Source organism: Vidua macroura, chromosome 14 (assembly GCF_024509145.1).
Source record: "Vidua macroura isolate BioBank_ID:100142 chromosome 14, ASM2450914v1, whole genome shotgun sequence".
In the NCBI taxonomy this organism is placed as follows: domain Eukaryota; kingdom Metazoa; phylum Chordata; class Aves; order Passeriformes; family Viduidae; genus Vidua; species Vidua macroura.
This window is the reverse complement of record NC_071584.1, coordinates 8,402,175-8,425,235: the sequence shown is the minus strand read 5'-3', so window position 1 is coordinate 8,425,235 and position 23,061 is coordinate 8,402,175. Positions and strand designations below refer to the sequence as shown.

The 23,061-nt window shown below is 40.8% G+C and overlaps 1 protein-coding gene across 3 annotated transcripts; it reads left to right on the top strand.

Annotated features, from left to right (window-relative positions):
- Positions 1–10,013: 10,013 nt before the first annotated feature.
- On the top strand, positions 10,014–20,472 carry IDS (iduronate 2-sulfatase). 3 transcript variants are annotated; one of them, XM_053990469.1, is made up of 9 exons: positions 10,014–11,098; positions 12,386–12,522; positions 13,913–14,090; positions 14,977–15,065; positions 16,159–16,359; positions 16,952–17,122; positions 17,700–17,826; positions 19,334–19,507; positions 19,855–20,472. In XM_053990469.1, exons 1-9 carry the CDS (start codon positions 11,032–11,034, stop codon positions 20,355–20,357), a joined length of 1,647 nt encoding a protein of 548 aa, XP_053846444.1. In that variant the 5' UTR covers positions 10,014–11,031; the 3' UTR covers positions 20,358–20,472. The 3 variants fall into 3 exon arrangements, with proteins under 3 accessions (XP_053846444.1, XP_053846443.1, XP_053846445.1); XM_053990468.1 differs by lacking the exon at positions 10,014–11,098 and adding an exon at positions 11,420–11,629; XM_053990470.1 differs by lacking the exons at positions 10,014–11,098; positions 19,334–19,507 and adding an exon at positions 11,420–11,629.
- Positions 20,473–23,061: the final 2,589 nt, after the last annotated feature.

Here is a 23,061-nt window from a genome sequence, read left to right as displayed (position 1 = left end):
TCTAAGGTCTCCCTGGAGCCTCTCTTCCCCAGGCTGAGCAGGATTTGGGTGACAGTTTGAGAATCTCTGGGCAACTCTGGGACATTTCAGTGTCTCGGACAATTAAATCCTCGGGCATTTAGGGACATTCGGACAAAAAGTTTGTCATAATCCAGTATTCACTGAGATATGTTCGAAGAACAAATTTGAAAAAACCCAAACAAACTATGTATGTACCTTCCTGGAGACAAAATACTTTTCTAGCCAAGCTAGAAAAGGCATAAAAAGAATCAAGGTGGACTTAAGTGAAACAAATTGGGGTCAGAAAGGAGAGAACTGGGCTTTCTGTTGTTTGGGGGTTTTTTGTTTGTCCATTTGTTTAAGTGAAAGTAATTAGCTGTTGGAACAAATGGCCCTGAGAAACAGGAGATTTTTCATTTTTCAGTAAAGTCTGTATGGCTCTCTGGGAGATAGATGCTAATCTAACTCACGCTGATCAGTTTGACTGTAACAAGACTTATGAAATTCCATAGCAGATCAGGATAGTTTACACAACAACTCCATGCCAGGGCAGATTATCTGGTGGCAGTTTTTTGAAGTGAAAATCCCCAGAGCTCCCCCCTCATGGTTATATTGCAAGTGAAATGCTAATAAAAACAAACAAACCAAACCAAAACAAAAAACCACAATCATATCTTAAGCTTTCGCTTTTGCAGAAAGATTAAATTAAGTGAATAATCTAAATCTTCCACCACCTGCTAGCAGGACTGGTAATTTATACCAAAGAAGTTAGGTGTGCATGCAGGGTGATTTGTTGAATACCACAGCTGCTCGTAGCCCATGACAGTACTGCTACAGATCAAAGATTTATCTGGAGATACTCACTGGCAGATTGTAGTCACCTGTAACTCCACTGGCAAGAGCACAAACAGCTGACAGACATCCACACCAGGAGCTTTGTACACAATATGTTCAACTGATAAAGCCAGGGCATGTCAGAGGTTACAAGAAAGCAAGGACATGCAACACAAGGAATGGCAGTGGGAGGTGTGAGGAACCTGGGGAGGAATCAGGATAAGAGAGAAGCAAGAACACATAATGGAAGAATGGGAAGGAAAGGATGAAGGCTAGACACTCTTCACAAAGATGGAAAGGGCCATGATAGGATCTGTGCCAGGGCAGTACAAAAGCTTGTAAGTAACCAAAGAATTAACAGGCTTAAACATTTGGAAACTAGAACCTTGGTTTCCATTATGCTTTTGAAAAAGTTGAGCCTCATTGGTTTGGAAGAGAGAACAATTATGTGTAATGTATTTGTCCAAGATAAAATACATCTACTGCAATGCATAAAGAAGCTACTAGACAAGGCCTGTAAGCATAATCTGCAACCAGATGCAGTCATAAAACAAGTCAAAATATTAATAACAAGGAATTAGCTTGAGAACTTTTAATAATTCAGAAGGCTAATAAAGCAGCTTGGCATTTCTGAGAATATTCATGAAGTTCTGTAGAAGTAAATCAAGAAAGATTTATTCTGCATACAATGCTTGGCTGACTGCCAGGGCAGCAAAACAGTTCCTATGAGGTATGAAGAACTAGGAAAGAAATCCCTAGTTACAAAAATGAAAGCTTAGGGAACATACTTTAGTATTGGCACCTCAGGAGAGCTAGAGGTAAATTTTTTGGTTTGAAGTCAAATAATTGTGAATTTTAGGAGCTTTCTTAGAATTTTTTTTTGTGGTCTCAGATTTCCTGATTACTACAGATACTACATATGTGAGGGTGATGTTAAGGAGAGCTGGAGAGCAAAGAAAACCCAAGCTCTTGTCTAAACTTAAAGACTTAAAAGATTTATCTTAAGTTTACATTTTATAGTAATTTAAGTGTAGGAGGAGTAATATGGGCAGCAGATAAAAGAATCAGCAAATCTTCTGCTTTCTGTTAAGTCTTTGTGTCTACAGCTGATCGAGACATGAATGCTGGGAATTGAAGTGAATCCCCTGAGACAGTTTATGTTGGAGACCAAACACAAATTTTGGTTTCACTCCATTTATCTATTTTCTCAATTAGTTCAAGAAGAGATATATAGAGTCTCTTTTATAGTCACGGCCATTACTGCTTTTATAAGCCATCTACTTGTAGTCTTTTCTGTTTAAAAAGTATAATGTAGGAGTATCCCTATCCTTGACAGGCCAAAGTTAAATGCAGGAAATAAAACCTGAATCAGCCTTCTAATTTGAAAAGCTTGCTTTGCTGTTGACTGTCAGCCTTGACTCCTTTCTAACATACCATATAATTCACATGTCTTATTTGCTTTATAGACTTCTCCAAGTGCCACTGTTAGGTGACTACTGCAGCATTGAAGGGAGGACAGCAGTTCAGCAATAACTGACTGATGTGGCTGACAGCAGTCATGAACTGTTTCTAGAATAATCTTTCGTGGTCTGTGACAGAACATCAAATTGTTTACAAAAACAAATCTACAGGTTTAAAAATCCCCATTTGAATTTCAGTTGATTTTGTTGTAGGCCTTGCTGTTAACATTTATTCACAAAATAAACAGAGTTTGACCGATAATTGACAAAGAAGAGCTTGTTCAATCTATTACAATGTATTTATACCAGCCAGTAATGTTGCACAATTAAGAAGAGTAACGATCTAATAAGTACTACCTGTTACCGTCATTGACATTACACCGAGCTGCTTGGTTCTGAAATGAGGGCCTTCAGTTTCAATGAAAATTTCAGTAATTCCTGCAATAATATTGTTTTGTGTCCTACTTAGGCAGTTAGAATTATTTAAAGCCTTTACCCTTGAACTTTTTGCTTCTGTCTGTTGGATGTTGTGCCTCTAAATTACTGTCCTCCAGCCTGAAACCTATTTGTAGAGTTGTAGCAGTTCAGCAAGTTGCTGTTTATATTAATGCCAACTACGATTGTGATGTGAAGCAAGTTACAATACTTAACCACTATGAATTTCATAGGCTGTTCTGCCAGTTGGATGTCAGAAAATACATTATTGTGCAGCTCTTTGGCCTACGCAGGATTTGACACAATGATTTGACATCACCTGCAAAAGATGTGTCTGTTTATAGTCTATGTTTCTGTCTTAAACTGTTCAGCTGGTTTTATTCATTACTTGTTTTCCTGTTGAAAGGAAGGTCATTTAAGCAAGTTGTGTTCCATGCCTCTTTTCTTGTGCAGTCTGTGTGGTTTTTCGGCCTCACCACAGCTTCCAAGTTATTCATTTTTTATGTTGCTCTACCCCTGAGCTTTCTTGCACAACTTTTTCTTCCACTGTGCTTAGTAGCTGCTTAAGATAAAGCATGAAAAGAAGGCATTGGATCTTTGTTCTATAAATAAATCCTATCAATTTCCTAATAACAGTGATTTATCAGAGCAAATTCTTTTCTTCAAGGCCTTCTTAATTACTTTTTAATTTTTTTCTTCTTAGCTCCTTCCTTTTTCATTTCCTTTAAAACTTTGATGTAGGATCAGATCATGCATATTGTCCTGGCAAAATTAATATATTGTTCTATTCTTAAAACCCATCCAGCACAAAACAAGGCTTATTTGTAGTTGTTTACTTTCAACCTGATTGAGCTACTTGTTTCAGATGAACACTAAGCTTCTATATTACTCCTTTTTTTGAGTAAAGGCACCTAGAAATTTTACCTAAAGCATTAATTAGATTAAGAACTTTAGTACTGGCACAGGTCAGGTGTTCCAAGAATCTCAAGGATCTGTGTGTCTGGATAACACACACTTTAAATGCAATTTTTGTCCCTGACTCATCTGGGCTTCTCTCAGAAGTCAAGTGAGATAGAACAAGATAAATGCTTAAATATCTCCAGATTAAGCAAGATGTTTTGGATGTTGGACACAAGAGGTGAGTTCCACTCAGGGTGCCTGCAGCAGTGTAATCATTTGCAGCAGGGTTGCACATGAGCTACAACACTGGCACCCTGATGTACTAACACTGTGCAACACATACTTTAGCCAGAGATACTAGACAAGGATAAATCAGACTTCATCTTATCAGAAATCGGATATATCATAGCTCCTTTTGCAATGCATTCAGGGAAAAGCAGGATTGGGTTAAATATCAATATTTTTGTGGCATATTTACATGGCTTTTACACAGATAAAACACTTAACCAGCTACTTGTTGCATTTTATTCTGTGACAAGGACTTACTTACATCTCACCACATTGAAAAGACACACAAAGATATCCAAAAATAATACAGCTCACTTAAGTCTCTGATGTTTCAGCCATGAAGTAAGAGATGAATTGTTAGCGAAATTGGGTGGGAGACAGGAAATGAAAGTGAACAACACCAAAGGAGATTAGATTTTTTTTTTTACCTTTGCTTCAGGTCTGAGGCCTAGCAAGATGACATTTAGGAATCATCTAGGAGCTATCCAATTTAAACATAAGTGAAAATCAGAAAGCTTCAGCTCAGTGGTCCAAAGAGGAGTGTTGGATTACCACCTCTCACAAAGGATGACTTCAGTAAGAGGACAGCATGAGGTGATTAATCTTCCCTGGGCTTTCAGCTTTACAAAAGTCTACCAGCCAATTGGTTTTTAACTTGTACTGTAGTGAACATGTGTATATCTTACAAGGAAAAAAAAAGCAGCCTAAAAAAGTAAGTATTTTAAAGTATAAAAGTATAAGTATTCTCACACAGCCAAGCTGCGCAAAACAACTTTCAACAACAAGATCACATGCTGCTTTCCCCCATATATTCCTGCAGTAAGTTGGAGTTGTCTAGTGAAGCATCATCTTGGGTATGGTTTTGCTGCTGAAGGTGAAAGGTGTTCTGTGAAGGAGTCAAGGAATTTCAGGAGGAGAGAGAATGATCTTCCCTAAGGCAATCAAATTTTACTTGTGTCTATGTGAGTACAAGCCAGGCTTCACTGGTCCTTTTTTCCCCTTTGCATTTCTTACCCACAGGGTGTCTGTGCTGGAGATCCTGGGACCTGCTTCACTCACACCTGCAGTTGTGATAAGTACCTATGCTCATTCAAACCTGTATTACAGGATTATGTAACAGCAGTAAATTTGGAAAATCAAGTTCTAGATGGACAAAATAAGTGGGACAAAATCTGTTTGTCTCCCATTTCTCTCTCTGCTGTAATTCCATCCTTTTATCAAAGGGATGAAATACTCTTAGTGAAGAGATGAACACTTCTGTGCTCCATTGAAACAGCATGATAGCTTAGCCTCCAATTACCTCCCCACTCCCTGGCCTGCCTCCAAAGGCAGACAGGAGCATTGCCCGAGAGGCAGCACTGCAGAAGGGATAACCAGATCACAACTGCTCACTTCTTAGCAGCTTGGTTCTGTGCCTCTCTTGCAATTGCTGGGAGCAGCAGGAAATTTTGCTCAGCTGAGGCTGGAGTTTCTGCTGAGCATGTGAAAAGTGGTTTCTATTTATTTATTTTTAAAAGAAGGTTCATAAGATTATCACCTTCATGGAAGCTGACAGCAAGATCCATACTTATTTTTGGTTGCTAATGCTTGTAAAGTTAAAATTTATATTTGGTTTGACATTTTAAGATGTGCAGGGGCTTTGTCTTTATTTTACTCCTCTGGTTTTTCTTTTAGTTTCTTGTGGATATTTGCAGTTTTCATACTCTGCTGCTCCCTGCCATCACTATGACTACCTCTTCTCTGCAAATCTGTTGTCCAAAATTTATTGCCACTATGGCAGTCATATGTACCATCTCATGGTACATATGAAAGTCCTTTGCATAAAAAGTGATCAGAGATTCATTTGAACTAACACATTCTAGAACACATTTGTTCCTTTGTGGTTTTTACCTGAACATTTTGAACCGTAGAAGCCTATTGACAAATTACAGGGAAAATAGTGTTTGGAAAGGATGTACTAGTTTGAACTGTTCATCAAACAACTCCTGCAAAACACCTTTGAGTCTCACTGACTGAAGGGAAAATGATGGTATCCAGAAGAGACAAGTTACTTTGCTGAAGTGTCATGCTTAAAAGAGTAAGCTCAGCATGGGGCCTTTTGGATCCAGCACACTACACTTATTATGGTAGGAGATCAAGGATGCAGGCTAGACAGAAACAATCTCTGACTTTTTCCTGCTTTTGCACTTATAAAACAATAAAATGTAGAATAATTATTTTAGTAACCAGACACAAGCTATTCCATCCTGTAGTTGTACACAGAGTAGTACCAATTCCTGAATACATTGCGGATTATATCTTGGTATGTTACATATTGATTTGGGAAAATTACTGTGGTGCTTCTCAAGAACCAAAAGAACACAGCCTCCTGTGGGGCTGGCTGTGTACTGGGGTCATCTCTAGTGTGTTGATGGGATGCTCTCGGAGGTGTTGGCCATTTTCAGCACATGAAGCAGTGCTGCTCATGAGTAGCTGTAGATCACTTTGTATCTTCTTACAAATCAGTGTTTGGAACACACTAATATAGTAACAGAACCAATGTCCTAGTGTGTACATGGTAAACTCAGAGCAGTGCAGGAAATGTCTACAGTGGTTGTGAGAAAAATATTTTTGTACTTCTGAATCTTTTGCCTCACAGTTCTGTTCCCTAAGGTGAACTGTGAAGAAAGAAGGTAGTAGAGAAAGGAAGAATCTTATCTCACTAAAAAGACACTGTTACACACTACTACAATTGTTAGTTCTATGTCTCTTGTTCTTACTACCCTTGATTTAGTCAAGCATAATACAATGTGTCATTAAAAGAATCCTCATTAGCAAGTCCTTGCTAATTTCTAAAAGGCTTTATCCTAACCTTGAGCAATTTTTTTTCTACCTTGCTCTGCTTAGTTACAGATCCCTGTTTATCATCCCCTGTGCTTCCACCTTCATGACACTTGCTTTGCATCCCACAGTTTGCACATATGAGAAGGCAGAATGAGAGGAATCACTCCTCTCATGCTTTGTAAGTAGAATTACACTCAGAAAACATCACCTGAGTCAGAGCAAAGTAGTCATGTACTTTGGTGTCCTTGTCAAATTACTAATTGCAAGGTTTTAAAGTTTGAAATTGAGAGTTGCTTAACAGAAGAAGGTGACCTCCCTGTTAGCAATACCTGAATACTGATGAGCTTACTCACTTCCCCTCTAAGGCAGCTGTAGAAAGGGGAAGAGAGGGTGTACAGGAAAAAAGAGGGAATAGATTTCACTATTAAAAATAAATGGGGGATGGGTTATTTTGGGGTTTTAAACAACTGCAATGTTGTTACTATGCAGACGATGCCATTCAAAAATACCCTCTAAAATCTGCAGCAACTATTAATCCTGAATAATAAACAAAACTGAATTTGTAGATGTTTAAATAATAGACCAACCGTTGCCAGCTATCCACATTAAAGAATTCAGCACCCTTACATGACATCTTGTTTACACAGGCTTTCCTGTTTGGGGGCCTTATCTTATTATTGTATTCACCGTGTAAATTGAGAAATTGTCTGTGTCTTGCTTATGTGCATGGAAGTTATTTCTGCACTGTGCTTGCCTGCCCTCACTAAGCATTTGGGACAGTGTATTCCTTTGAGCAGTAGTTGTAGGCACATTTCCTGCATTGGGAGTAGGGAGGGTCAGGAAGAACTCCAGTTCCTCAATCCACCCAGCTGTTCTCTGGCCAACACATCAGAGCTGGAGCTGCCAGTGTCTAATTTGCCATGTTTATAGGCCCAAACAGGAAATGTGAGAAACCAGGATTGAGGTGTGCCTTTAATCAATGGCTTCTGGTGGTGATAACAGCATCTGCCTTACCTGCTGTCCAGCACTCAGAAGCCTAAATAGTATTTTAGAAACAGCTCTGATGTCCTTGGAAAAACTGGTGTGAGATCACTGACCTGGGCATGGGGAGAGAGGGAGCATGCTGCAGGTGAACAGATCTGCATGACTCACTTCAGCTGTAGAGAAATGACTGTATATGAAATGAAGGCTTATAATGAGTATATTTGCATTAGGAATGTTGATAATTAAAGTCTCCAATGTATTTTCTAGAGCATAGCTCTGCAATTCAGGCTGCAAGGATGGACTACAATGATACCATCTTATCATAAGAATGTTAACAAACTGAAAGTCTATGCAGATGCCTCTCATACAATGTTTGTACCTTACCCTTGAGTGCTAATGTTCACAGATGGCTTAGAAAGTATGATTGGTTTGATTCTGAAAGTACAGCTATGGAATTCTTCAAAGATAAAAATGCTGTTTAGAGATATATCAATGTTATTTCTCAAGGGCTCATGTTTGCTATTAGTATTTCACTTCATCCCAGTATGTGCCAGAGGAGGATACAGATATTAGTGCAGGTGTTAATACTTTTAACAGATCTCTCTCTCATTTTCTTCATGGCAGCTTGTACAGAAATAAATTTCATCGGTCCGTAAAAGGAAAACAGTGCTTTTTTGATAATAACCAATTTAGGGATAAATAGATTTGCCAGCCAGAAGCTTCCTGTAGTGATTAGTCACTTTCTATAATGCATGAGAATTAAATTATAATCGCTTTGTGATTACTTATTTCTTATTACTTCATTGAAAACTGCTTTGCTCTTTTGGCATTTGAGTAAACTGGCCACAGTGCCCAACCATTTGTGAAAACCTGGTTTCTTAGAATTACTGAGTGATGCATAAACATTCCTTAGACTTGCTTTTGTGCCAAATGCCACTGCTGGTGAAATCACTGGGGAACGTGTGCCAGGGCAGGTTTCACTGGTGAAGAGTCAAGATGTCCTTACCAGGAAGAGCTCAACGCCAGGGCTATTATGTATTGCCTGATCATATTCACAGTCTCAAAACACTCTTCCTTGTCAGAGGAAACCTTATTGGAGAGTGTACCCAGGCATGGAAATGATATTTTGTAAGATCTGCTACGGGTCTAATAGTACAGCCATTTCTTACAGAGTCCTATGAATAGGATTTTTCCCACTAAAAATATTGCTGTGCTGAATTTTTACCATGGCTTAATGTGTGTCATAGAAAATAGTTGATTTTAAGATACTTAGCTGTTATGTTGGTGGCCTCACCTATATTACTAACACTTGTGCAAGCACTGTGGTAGACCCCTGAAACCTTTGGTATATGTCTTGGCATATTACTAAGTTTAAAATTGATTTGATCCCCAGTGGTGGTGGTAGGTGGAGAAGACTGACATTCACCCTGGGACTTCCAGCAGAGTGACTAAGGAGGAGTGCTGTACAAGGTATTGCCACTTCAGCCAAGGTTTAGGTTTAACCTTTCCTGTGACACTCCCGACTCATCACACTGAATCCAGCAGTGGTTTAGTCCAGGAGCTGAACAACAGGCTGCTCAAAGGCCCATACATCCGGGGTGGAGGGAACATCTGAGCTGTGAGACCAGTTTGTCCAAGGTCTGTGATTTCAGTGTCTGCAATTATTCACTGGCAGCATCCCAACTTGCTTTTTAACACCAGAACTTGTGTGCTGTGTGAAAAAGACTTTTTCTCTGTAATTTGTTCTTCTATTGGACTGAACTTAATAAGATTGCTATATACTCATGTTAGGCTAACCAGGAAATTCATATCAAGTACCACTTAGTGTATTTGCATTTGAAAGAGGCAAGCATTATGGTAATTAAATACATGTGCAATAGTGAAAAAAATCCTTGGCTTTTTGCATAAAAAGTCTACAAATAAAGAGAAGTGTCACTTGGGGATGCAATGTTCAATGCATTTCCAGCAGCTGATCCATGTTAGGAGAGTTGCTGATACCTGTGAGATATACTGCTTATACACAACATTAATTCCAAAATATGCAAACATCAAATATACTGAATAATATTCATGAGTTGATTGCATGTCATGTGCTCAGTGGTAGCTGAAGTTGTAGTAATTGATTGAAGTTGTAGTAATTGATTCAAGCTTTTCCAGCGTGTGCAGGAAGGAAGTGTAAGATTCACATCCAAATAAATTTCACTGTAATAGTTTAGAGGAAGTACACGTGCTTGAATATGTATGCACACACTGTGTAATACACAATGTACTGCACTTTTGAGTCACACATCTCACTGAACAATAGCATTGTGACAGACCATTGTAGCCATCATTCCTGGTCATCTTATGGTGAGTGCATACACAGCATATTTGAGGCCTCAGGCATTCATCTTTACAGAGCAGAAAAGCAGATTATTTTCGATCCCAATCTTTGAGATGAAAAAGTAACAAAAGAGAGCATTTTTGTCTCAGGACTTTTACTTTGGATAAGAAAGAACAACCAGTACAGTCCTGAGGCACTGAAAGAATCAAATTATAGATTTTCATTAGAGATGCATTAGTTTTCTGTAAATGGGGCTTTTTTCTCAAGTTGTTTTTGGGCTTTTTTAGTAGTCTGGTCCCAAAGACAGTGATACTTACCAGTACAATTTACTGTTAAACTTTCATTTGTATTCAAAGGTGCACCTATCACTTGCTAAAATAGAAAAATGCACATACTGTCAGATGTTTCATTATCATAGTGGTTCCCACATCCAAGTGAGTTCATGTTAACTATTTTCAATATTGGTATACTTGTCATCAGTTTATCTGTCTGTTAAATGTGTAAGACAACATAGTTACAGTCTTTTAATTCTTTTAAAATCATCCTGTGAGCTGCTTTATTATGCAACTTTGATAATCTTACGGTTCCTAATTGGGAAGCGTTTTGTGTAGTTAACAGTGAGTTTATTTTGTACAGGAATATCGGCAATTAATCTATTCTCTCCACTGCAATTAAAGATAGCAACCATGAAAAATTGCTGAGCTTTTAATAAAACTAGTTCTTAATGAAACAGTAAGTGTCATGGGGAGCTTTTTAGTTTATGTAACTTTTTGTACATTGGCGACTCCCTGGCTCCGCAGAGTGCGTGTCCGCACAACCGGAAACACTGTTTCTTTAAAGAGCAAACAGAGTGTTAACTGATTCACAAATAGCTCTGAAGTACTCAGACAGCTCCCGCAATACTAAACCTTGATTTCCTCATTCCCCAATGTTCTTTTCACCAAAAAGAAAGAGCGTCGAGAATGCCACTGACATTCCCTTTCCATGGGAGCTGCGGTGGGTGGTGAAGAACGCCGGCAGGAACCGCAGCAGCAACGCTGCGCCCAGAGCAGTGCGTGCGCTGGATCCCACTGCCGGCCGGGCCCAGCCCCGCACCGCTCCGAGCCCCGCACCGCTCCGGCCGGGCCCCGGGCCGGCACCGCTCCGAGCCCCGCACCGCTCCGGCCGGGCCCCGGGCCGGCACCACTCCGAGCCCCGCACCGCTCCGGCCGGGCCCCGGGCCGGCACCGCTCCGAGCCCCGCACCGCTCCGGCCGGGCCCCGGGCCGGCACCGCTCCCGCCGGGCCGGGCCGAGCCCCGCACCGCTCCGAGCCCCCCACCGCGGGGCCGCTCGCTCGTGGGGCCGTAGCGCCCCCGCGTGGGGAAGGGGAAGCGCCGCTCCCGGCGGGGTTCAGGCTCTGGCGATGGTTCAAGACACCGCCCCCGGGCCGCCTCTGCCCGGCCCCGCCGCCTCGCAGAGACATGGCGGCGGCGCGGCTGTGCCTCTGCCTGTTCCTGTTCCTGTGCCTGCTGCGGCTGCCCCGGGATGCCTTCGCGGCCGGCCCGGCGGTGGCGGGGCCCGGAGCTGGGCGCGGGCCCGGGGGTTCGTTCTGGCGGCGGGGCCTGGGCTGGGGGGAGTGGCCGGCGGGAGCCCGGGGCCGAGGGGCTCGCTGTGTCCCGCTGGGTTCAGTGTGTCCCGCGGGCCCGCTGTGTCCCTGGGGGCTCGCTGTGTCCCGCTGGGTTCAGTGTGTCCCTGGGGGCCCGCTGTGTCCCTGGGGGCTCGCTGTGTCCCTGGGGAGGTTGCTGCTTCAGCTGCCGGCGCCGAGCGGGTCCTGCGCACGTCAAGCCCCCAGCCCGCCACCTTGCGAGGGCGTTTTAAAAAGACGTGTGTCATCGATTGAAGAAAAATGGTTTTATCTTTTGGGAACAGAATTACACAGAACTACAGTGTTGTTTACCTGTGGTTTAACACCCTTCTCAAAGCTTGCAGGCTGTAGAATTCGGTAGTAGGTAGACTTATAAAATACCTCTTTATTTTGCACCACCCTACTTTAGCCAGCTGCAATGTGTTGCTGTCCGTAGCACCTGGAGAAAATACCATGCGTGCAAGCAATGAAATAGGAAGGGAATGAAAGCTACTATATTTCTGTCTAGGCCAAATAAGAATTTCTGTCTTTGAAGAATTAATTGCATTGTTTGCATTCTCTTGCAAAGATATTCTTGCTCATTTTATTAATTTTATTTTTGTCCTCAAATGTGTTTAAGGATTAAAAACTTTAAATCAGCATAAAGTAACTGCTCAGGTTAATTTATTGGTTGGAGCTCAGGTTAATTTATTTCTAATTCTGTTTCTTCATAGATGGCATGAATGTCTTGTTTATAATTGTGGATGATCTACGTCCTGTGTTAGGCTGCTACGGAGATAAGCTTGTGAAATCTCCCAACATTGATCAACTTGCTTCCCAAAGTATGGTGTTCAGCAATGCATATGCCCAGGTGAGATAAATGACTTAAACATGTTTTCTCTATGCAAAATAATTACTGGTTTTATCACAGTAGGTGTTAGGCAGGCCACTAGAAACAGCAAGTATATATTAACTTGAAGTCTTTTCAATAGAAAATAAATGACTGGGCTGAACTGTAGTGTTTGAACCTATCTTTACTAAGGTGAGAAAAATGAAAACAGGACATCTAAATTATGGTATTTGTATAGCCCTTGGAGGAGTAGATTGCCACTCAAGTGTTTTCACTGTTTGCAGCCAAGTGCTGCTTAAAAATACTATTTTACTAAATTAAAATTTTCTTTTTCTACTGCTTACAAAAGATTATGTTTTACTTTTTAATCTTTTGAGGAAATCAGTTCTATAGACTGCTATAAAGGAGCAGTTTGTGTGGTAAGCATCACTCTAAAATAGAGGACTGAAAACATCACTAATTGCTCTTCACTTGAATACTCTGTATAGGATGTCTACATTCCCAAGTTCCTCTCTGCTGAGAAATTAGAAGTTTGGGTCTAATTCCAACCCAAAGCAGTAACTCTTGGGTTTTGTCAGTTTTTTGAGGCAGAATTGGTCAGACCTTTGGACCATAACCCACATCTCCTGTTTTTATCCTTTCTTTATTCTTAAGTCCAGATCAACTACACCTTTGGCTCTTATCAGCACAGTCGACCTGCCACTGCTGCTTAATTCTGTGTAATGTGAGCAACCAGATTTCAAAAGCAATGCCTTTATGGAACTTGGCTTGCTTTTTTTAAAAGCTTGCAGTTTGGAATTGATGCGCTTAATAAGGAAACTGTTCATTCCTGCCTGAGGTGATGTGAAACTCATTCTCTGTGATTCCCAAGTTTTCAGATGGTTGTGGTGCAGCTATCGATGCCTTGAGAGGCTGCCTAGAACAGAGGCTAGACAGTGTTGAAGGAATAAAGTAGGTATTTATTAAAAAGGCCTTCAAAGGATACACCTTGGACAGTACAAGAGCCCAGCTGAGGCTACACCCAAGATAGATGATGGGTCACAAGTTTTCACACTTTTATAAGTTTTGGTCCATTTCCATATTGGGGTTAATTGTCCAATTACAGCTTCAGGTTATGAAGTCCCATCCTCCCAGTTTGTTCTCCTCAATTCACTGCTGTTTATACTTTTTGGGCCTGGCGCTGCAATGGTGTCCTTGGTTCTGGGGCTGGAAAAAGATTGTTTTGTCTAACTAAACTGTGAAGAGAACTTGCTAACTCTTTATATGAAGTTCAGAGTTATATATTAATGCAGTACAGAATCTGGAAAATATGAAAGCTAAAGCTTAAGGCATATCACTATGCCCAAGGTAGTTCACACGTGTGTTCTGGTTTTTGTTCCAAATGTCTCTCCTTGGCTGCCTTTCTCCTCAGCAAGCTGTGTGTGCTCCCAGCAGAGTGTCATTTCTCACTGGCCGCAGGCCTGACACCACCCGGCTCTATGATTTCTACTCCTACTGGAGAGTTCATGCAGGAAACTATTCCACCATGCCCCAGTATTTCAAGGAAAATGGCTACGTGACCCTATCTGTGGGGAAAGTTTTTCATCCTGGTATGGTTTGAATTGTCATTTGCTTAACACAGAAATGCTTGATGTATATAGTCTCACAAACTTAAATTAGTATTGATGTGTGATTCTCGTCTATATTAAGAACCTAAATCATAATCATAAGCCAGATTTTACAGTGGTTGTCATTAAGTCTTAAGGCATTAGAGATGAATGTATTAGATGACTTTTTCTAATGGATGTTTTCACATCTTATCTGGGAATTGTGGGAATAAATGTCGAACATTCTAAAAATACATTTGTACGGTAGGTATCTGCTGAAAATGAAATTACTTGTTGGCTTATTTCTGCCTGTACATGCTTCATGTTTCCTAATAGGCTGTGAGTCTGGATCAGGATATGTAGAATGTATGACTAATGCTTCAAGTTCAGTAGGAAATTAGTTCACTAGTTAAAAAGCAGTAATACTACTGAGGTGAAAAATATTGTAATACTGATCCTCTTTTTGGCAGTTCCTTATCCTAGAACTAAGCTTGTGTGAATAGTTTCAGTATGTGTTTCGGTTTATAGTAAAGCTAATCAAGGATACACATGAAGACTGTTATTAGTCCTGGGTAGGTTTTTTTTTTTTGTTTTTTTTTTTTTTGTTTTTTTTGGGGTTTCTTTTGGTGTTGCCTGAAGTAAGGTTCTTCAACAGGCTTGTGTCTCCCTCACTAGTACAAGGTGTATTTCAGAGAAGAATGTCTGTCTTAAACTTTTTTGACTTTTATTTCTTATCTTTTCCTCAGTTGTCAAAGATTCATTTGAAATGTCTCTTCATTTAATGTATTTGAAAAAAAAAAAAACAATTGAAGACAAGTTAAACTTCTGTCTGAGCTCTTCCTTGTTCAATGAATTATTTGAACATTTTTAATATCTTTATCAATTCCAGGGGTTTCATCCAATTACAGTGACGACTATCCCTACAGTTGGTCCATTCCACCTTTTCATCCTTCAGCTGAAAAGCACGAGAATGATAAGGTAAGTGTGACTTGTGGCATTCTAACAGAGAAGGGTGTTCAAGATATAAACAAGTTCTTTGTATCAAGGATAGGCTGTGCCCTCTGGGTTTTGAGGCTGCACCCTTGCGCAGGAAACAAGTAACCATTTCAATGCTTTGTTTCTGTGCTTTCCAAAAGAAGGCCTAGATTAACAGATGTGTGTTTTGTTAATCAACGTCTTGCAGATGGTTTAAGTATTTCTAAATTGGTATTTGGAAACTTCAGTTACTGAGATATAAGCAAGAATTATCCTTATTTATGTCTAGGTTATGAATTCCTTTATCTGAAAAGTGTGGTTGTCAACTTGCACCTGCAACTGATCTGGCTTTGCTTTAGTTAGTGACAAAACATTGTCAGTAGTGATAAAGAGCTCAGGACTCAGTGAGCAGGGGCCATAATTAATATAATGTTTAAATAATGTGAATCTTTATAATCTGATCCAGTTTTCTAGAACGTTTGTTACTCTTAAGTGTGACGCAAACATTGCATTAGCATCATGTGTGGGAATCTGTACACAGCCCAGCAGGAGCTGCAGTCATGAGGGTACAGACAGCCTTGGCAGTGCTTTGGTCTTGGGTTTACTGCTGGAAGAAGACTGGTTTTAACAACAGCAGCATTTACATCCATGACATAAAGAGAAGTAGGTTCATTTAGCAACCCTCCCAAACACCCTGCTGGGGCCACCTTTCCCTGGTCACTGTTTAGTCTAATTTATCTCTCTTCACTGCTTACACATCAGCCACTGCTGGCATTTGCTCAGAAGCTAAGTCAGTAGTTTCCAGGCAGCTTTCTATGAACTCTTGGGGTCAAAAGGAACTAAAATGTATGTATATATAGGAGAACCAAATGCTGCTGCATCTCCATTAGATCAGAGATTCTATTCATCATAGAAGCTGTGGGCTTTTGACCCATGTGACTACATTTAATTTTCTACCCAGGTTTAGAGAGGATTTCTGCATTTTCATAGGCATGGAAATTGGTAGAAACAAATTGGTTTTAAAGTTACAGAACAGGGGATTTTGTCATTGTATTTAACAGAGGTTACTGAACTATTTTTTTTTTTTTCCATGAAGACTTGTAGGGGAAAAGATGGAAAACTTCATGCAAACTTGGTGTGCCCAGTGAACGTGACAGAAATGCCTGAGGGGACTCTGCCTGATATTCAGAGCACTGAGGAGGCCATACACTTACTGAATGTCATGAAAACCACCAGGCAAAAGTTCTTCCTGGCTGTTGGTTACCACAAGCCACATATCCCACTGAGGTACCCACAGGTGAGGAGACTGGAACCTGCGTGAAAGGTTACTTAGAAAAATGTTGCTTTTGTTTTAAAAAGCTGTTCCCACAAATGCTTTATTGCTGTTTCTGGAAAGAGAGTTGGAAAGCAGCCTTGATTTGGTGTAACTTCAGGAGTCACCTATGATGTATTTCAGAGCATTTAATGAGAATGAATTGTGACTCCTCAGCCAGAAGCCAGGCTTCTGCCACCATGATGGTGACTGCTATTGCATGGAGGTGGGCTTCAGCTTGATGGAGTATGACATAATGAGGCCTTAAAGATCTTGTATTTCATTCTCTGTTTGACTTGGTGGCAAAACTCCTACTGATTTCAAAGTGGTGTTGGACCTTTTATTAGTGTTGTTTTGAAATACAGGAGGCTGGGTTTAGGTATTTACTAACTCAGTATTTTTCAGGAATTGGTTGGGGATGTCTAGTATTGCTGTTTCACACTCTGGCAGAAGGGGAAGCCTTGTAAACTGTAATGTTAAAGAGTTCTGCAAGGGAAAGTGGTTGCTGTTTAAACACAAAATTAACAGGGTATGTTGCAGGTGAGGACAGTCTTTATACGTGTTTTGTGTTGTAAAGGAATTTCTCAAGTTGTACCCCTTGGAAAATATCACATTGGCCCCAGATCCCTGGGTGCCTAAGAAGCTACCTTCTGTGGCATACAACCCCTGGATGGATATCAGACAGAGGGATGATGTGGAAGCACTAAATGTTAGTTTTCCTTATGGACCACTTCCAGATGATTTCCAGGTAAGCTGTCAAGCTTGTCTGAAGTCAAACTGCCTTCACTTGTTCAAATGCAAGGGAGGAGTCAGCTGCTCTTGGATGCTCCCAGTTATTCAGCAACTGACCATTTGCAATTATGAATTCCCTGCCTTGTATGCTGTCACCTCTAGCTCTGTAGGCAAGCCTTCACTGTCACTGCAGTTCAGGTTGCATGTGAGGGAATGTATGTAGCAGCTACCAATGCTGTGTTTGTGTTCATTATCTGAGTCTGTTTATCTGTTTTAAGCCAGCACACAGTGTAACTTCTTTAGCAAGATTTTCCTTGACTCTCCAGTGCTTATGCCAAAATTAAGTGCACTGGCTAGACCAAGAGATGCAGAATGGGTTGCTTTGCAGTGTTTTTGCTTGAAAGCACTTCTGGGAGGGGGAATTTTCTAGCTGCCCCCTCCCAGTTTACCTTTTCTGGGACATTAATTGGGCTACAGACAATTAAAGCTTTACAAGCAGAGTCCTTTAGTTCTTTTACACAGCCACCCCCTGGTTCTGCTGGATGTGTCTGGGGAAAAACTTTTTTTTTTCTCCCGTTCCCTTAACTTGGCAGCGGCAGATTCGTCAGAGTTACTATGCAGCAGTTTCTTACCTGGATGTACAAATTGGCCTGCTTCTGAGTGCTTTGGATGATGCAGGACTCTCAAATAACACAATAGTAGTTTTTACTGCTGATCATGGTAAGCATTTAAATCTTCCTCGAGCTTACTGTTAAGAACTTCACTGTGCATCTCAGTGCTGGCATATTAATTCAGTGTGTGTTTCTATAGTGTCAGGCAGAGCTGTCATACCTTTTTCCTCTGGCTTGTCTGAGCCAGATTGAGGGGACTGGCACTGGCTTCTGTGGCTGCACAGTTCTGTCCCCACAGGCACTTTTAATCAGGTTGAGGATTTGCTGGTGAGGGATGAGGCTGCCTGCCAGGACACAGGGCTGAGCTTGCTGTATTCCCACCCCCTACCCAAGGAGTGACTGTTGCTGGGAACTGTGCTCTGAGAGTACAGCCACCACTTCTCCCCCCTTACCATTTGTAGAAAGCCATCTGGTACAGTGGGTAACAGGCTTTCTCATTAACTGCTCAAGTGTGTTTTCTTACACTTGTCATTGCTGCTTGCAGATCATCTAAACTGATAGGGATATGGTTCCCTCTCATGACTAAGATTCTTCACACTCTGGATCCTGGTGGTAAAAAACTTCATTTGAGCTGTGGGACAAATACCTCATTTGTATACCTCATATACAAGCATTTAATGCTTGCTTCAATACTCTAATATTCATTAAAATACCCTGTCTTGATCCATTTGATTGTGGGATTGCTTAGCTGATTTAAACCAGTTAGGGTGCGAATTAACTACATAAATTTAAAGTCACATATATAGTAAATTTGGGTTGACTTCTGTGAGCATGTGTATATAAAAAGCTCTTACAAGTTGCAAAGCAATGGGATTAATACTTTTGGTACTAAAGTGACTCTAGATGTTCCTTCTGACTTGTTTGTAAACTGATTTTTTTCTTTTCTGTGCTTTGGATAACTGTAAACAGTTGGTGTTTCCAATACTATGGCTGGCAAAGTGATCAAGAAAAAACATGTGTTAACATAGCTATCACAGAGTTCCTTTGTCTTCCCCCAAAGTGAAGTTGGCAGTGTATCTGCCTGGAAGGAAGTCATGTTGGCATCTCTTTCAAGAGGATGAGTAGAGCTGAAAAGTTTTATCTCTATTGCTTCCTCAGGGGTGTAGCATCCTGATAGGGCAGTCTGGCTTAGAGAGCAGCCTTGGCTCCAAGGGATGTTCAGCTACAGTCTTAACAGGAGCATTGGAGAGCTGGCAGCTGCCCAAAACTTAAATGAATGCTTTGTGGAATTGATCTTGAGACTCTTGCAGACACTGTGACACACCCCAATTCCTCTTTTCATTTCCTAATTCTAATCTTGAGAATCTAGACATAAGGAAAGGTGTAATTATTTTCTTTATGAAAGAGTATCAAGTTGCAAGATTTAGGTGGCTGTTGAAATAGTTTTCACATTAGAGAAAAGCCTTGTTACATCTAAATACAGATTATTTACCTTTTAATATAACCTTTATAATAGACTAGTGGCCTCAACAGTCAGATTCAATTTATAATGAAGAAGAAATCACTACTAGATTACAAACCAGTGTCTGCTCTGAATTGTCTTCTTTGTCACCTAGGATGGTCCCTGGGAGAACATGGTGAATGGGCAAAATACAGCAATTTTGATGTTGCTACCCGAGTGCCGCTGATGTTTTATGTCCCAGGAATGACAACTTCCCCTGTCAGTCAAGGAGCAAGAGTCTTCCCCTACCTTGACCCTTTTAGCCATATTGGAGGCTCAGTACCTCAAGGTACTTATTTTTTGTTTGCAGTGGGTAGATAGAGGTGGTTATGTGTCTCCAGGCACCTTGAGAATTTACTTTGTCTTTCTGAAGAGCACTTTTTCAAACTAATGGTTATGATTATCTCTAAGGCTATTGGAGAAACATAAATGCAGAAGTTTTCTTGTTAAAAGTACATCATAAGTGCATTGACTGGCATCTTCACAGCTAACTGCCACTCCTTAATTGCCTTGATTTTGGTACCCCCAAAATTCCTGTACAGAGCACTTTGAATAAAACACCAGCTGAATTATTAGAAAAAGTTGTTGTCCAACCACCCTGTTCCATAACTTATATTTTGATATTATTTCTTCTAGGACAAAGTAAAAAAGTGGTGGAGCTGGTATCTCTGTTTCCAACGCTTGCAGAGCTGGCTGGCCTGCAGGTCCCTCCTGCGTGCCCAGAGATGTCGTTTGGTGTTGTGCTATGCACTGAGGGGAGAAGCATTGTCCACTATTTTAATATCTCTGAAGGAAAGGTGGAAGAAGGAAAGGAAGGGTGTGATGACACTGACAGGTGTTTTAATGAAGAACCTGTTGCTTTCAGCCAATATCCCCGGCCTGCAGACACTCCCCAGTGGAACTCTGACAAACCAAAGCTGAAAGACATCAGGATCATGGGCTATTCCATGCGTACCATTGACTACAGGTACACAGTGTGGGTGCAGTTTGATCCCAACAACTTCAGTGCTAACTTCGAGGATGTCCATGCAGGAGAGTTGTACATGATGGAGAATGACCCAAACCAGGATTATAACATCTATGACAATACTTCACATGGTTGGTTTTTCAAAAATCTTCTTGGCTTTCTAAAGCACTAGGGTTCAGAAACTTCTTTGTGCCTCTTCTTGCAACTGAATTAATGCTTCCTTCTTTTGTATAGAATCTTTCTGTTGTACAGAACACATTTGGATTGAATAAAAATCCTGCTTGTATCAAAACAAGCTATTGCCTTTGTCTTGTTATGGCCCTTAGTGCACTGAAGTAGCCAGAGGGGACTTCTGTGGCTGTTTTCAAACACAAGCTTGTAAGGCTTCTGAAAAGGCCACACAGAGCACCAGGCCCATACTGTGAAACATCTCAGTGGTCTTCTGTAGCAAGTGAAGAATTAAATTTCATTATCTGTGCTGAAACTGTTGGTGTGAAAGGTGGAAAACCAGAAATTTACATGTTTGAGTGGCCGTGTGGAGAATGTAAATTGCGCCACAGGGCCTGTCCCCTTTACCCAGGAGACTTGGGGCTGGAGTGGTGAAGCAGACAGTTGGTAGTGGGAAGGGTTGAGGTGTTTGCTCTCATTAGCCTTACCTCTTACTATTGCCCAGGGAGAAACTTCATATGTTTTATCCAAAATTTAATTATTTTAAACACAAGCTTTAATTTGGAATTCATGCTTCTTATGATACAGCAGAAGAATCTGAATTTTTAATTAGTTAATGTGCGTGAAATGAGTGCTTTCATCACTGAAACACTAAATAAGACTGGGGGGTTAAGGTAACACCAATATTCTCTTTTGTGGATTTTCCTGAGGACTGGTTTAATGAGTCTCCACAGGTGAGAGGAGATGGAAACCTTTAGCTTTTGGAGCTGGCTGGTTGCAGAATTGCTCAGTGCACTTGAGGGTTGTCACATCCAGTGGCATGTTTGCCTTCCTAGGTGCTAATGGGCTTGGCATTCTGTTTTGGACTAGGAGAGCTAAAAGCCTCCCATTTAAATTTTTAGTATGGCATTTAGCAACACAGGATGTGGAGCATTAGTTGTCCTAAGCTATGCTGTAGGTAATGTCCAGATGGCCAGATGCATTAAGGTAAATATGTTTGGGAGCTTGTATCTGAGAAAAATGGTTTTGCTGAGTATTTTATGTAAGTGCTGTCTGTACTTTGTGCTCACAGCCACGAGGTACACGGTGCTTTAGTGTGAAGGCAGTAATTTGTGTTGTTTTCTATCAGCCTGCTGGATTTCTGCAGTTCTGTCTTAGTAATCAAGAGTCTTAGAATTTGTACCTTAAAAAACAAGAGCTTGATCAGATGATGTTAACTCCTGCTACCTTCCTTAATGAACTGCTCTAATTCCTACAAAAAGCCAGCCATTACTCGTCTTTCTCAGATAAATTGACTTTAATATCCTGGAGAAGCCATAGATATAACTTTATTTCATTAAAATCCATGTGACAGTCTTATTCCTAATTAATGTAGGGATACCCACCATGCATCTGATTCTCTGTTAGAAGACAGTGGTTATTTAGGGCCTTAAACTCAATTATAAGAATGTATTTCTTACGAACTTGTAATTTGTTTTACTCAGCCTGAGATTCTGTGTGTTCTACAGCATTATTATTCCAGGTAAAAATGTATTTTTCCCTCATTTATGCATATATACTTAGATCCTCAGCTGGTGTGAAGTACTTCAGTTGTATGTAGCAGATTCAATGTAGCTATACCAATTTCACACTGCTGAAGGTGTGTTTTACTGAGAGCAGAGCCAGGCAGAGATTTGGAGTCTGCAGCTAGAGCTAATTATATCTCTGACACACTTTCCTTCAAAGGAAAATCAAATATTGGGGAAGTTATTTTGGGGAATGTATTGAAGCGTTAAGGATTAGTCTAAATCTCTGGTATGCTGGGTCAGTAATACAATGTGCATTTAAAATTGTTCTGGCAAATGGGTATTATCTGAGACTTGGCTACCTGAGCTTTGTGTTTTGTTCTCCTGCTAAGACATCTGCAAAAAACAAAAACAAAAACAAAAACAAAAAAAACCCAAAACAAACAAAAAAAAAACCCCACAGTTTTTGGGGGATGTAAAATTATAGTATGTAGATAAATTATTTAGGATTCTTTTGCATGGAAACCTTTCTGTGCATACCCTGTCCTAAGCCTTCCATCACTTCAGGCAATTTAATTTTTCTAGTGGAGATAAAAGTCCTGGTGCTAGGTGATGAGTATTTTTTTCCTCAAGTCATTCTCTTTATATTGAAAGGGAAAAGCTGCCCTTGACCTTTCTTAATCAAAATCCAGTAATCTTTTGGGGAGACATGAAACAGAATTGTCTCTGACAGCCAGTGAATCAAGATGTATCTGCAAGCTCAGGGCAAGGACGTTCCTGAGGAATCGCAGAAGTCCCTGAGCAGGATTCTACAGTGCACCTGGAGAGCTGGGCCCTTCTGCCTGCTGCTGAGGTGGGGCAGAGTATTTCTGGGGATGAAAGGCACAGCAGTAAAAAAACCCCTGCTCTTGCAAGTGCCATGTTTGTTTTGTTATGGAACTGGGTGAGTGAAGGGAAAATGCAGCAATGATAAACAGAGAATGCCCATTTTTTCAAGCAAACCAAAACACTGTTTCTGCTGGAGAACCTGAGCTGTGGGTCTTGCTGGGCTGAGCAACCTCCACTGAAGAACAAAAGAGCTTAACAGGAGCAATAAAAGTAAAGTGCTCTTGTGAGCAGCGCTGTCTCTAGAGGGAAGAGTTTGCAAGCCAAGCATCCGGAAATAAATGAGATGCCAGAGTTGACCCTATTTCTCAGGATGGC

Bases quoted from the DNA above. Each gene is read 5' to 3' on its own strand.
- IDS (XM_053990468.1), top strand. From the start codon at position 11,509: ATGGCGGCGGCGCGGCTGTGCCTCTGCCTGTTCCTGTTCCTGTGCCTG. The intron at 15,066-16,158 runs GTAAGTGTGACT...TTTTCCATGAAG, and splicing joins AAAAGCACGAGAATGATAAG to ACTTGTAGGGGAAAAGATGG. The intron at 17,123-17,699 runs GTAAGCTGTCAA...TTAACTTGGCAG, and splicing joins CACTTCCAGATGATTTCCAG to CGGCAGATTCGTCAGAGTTA.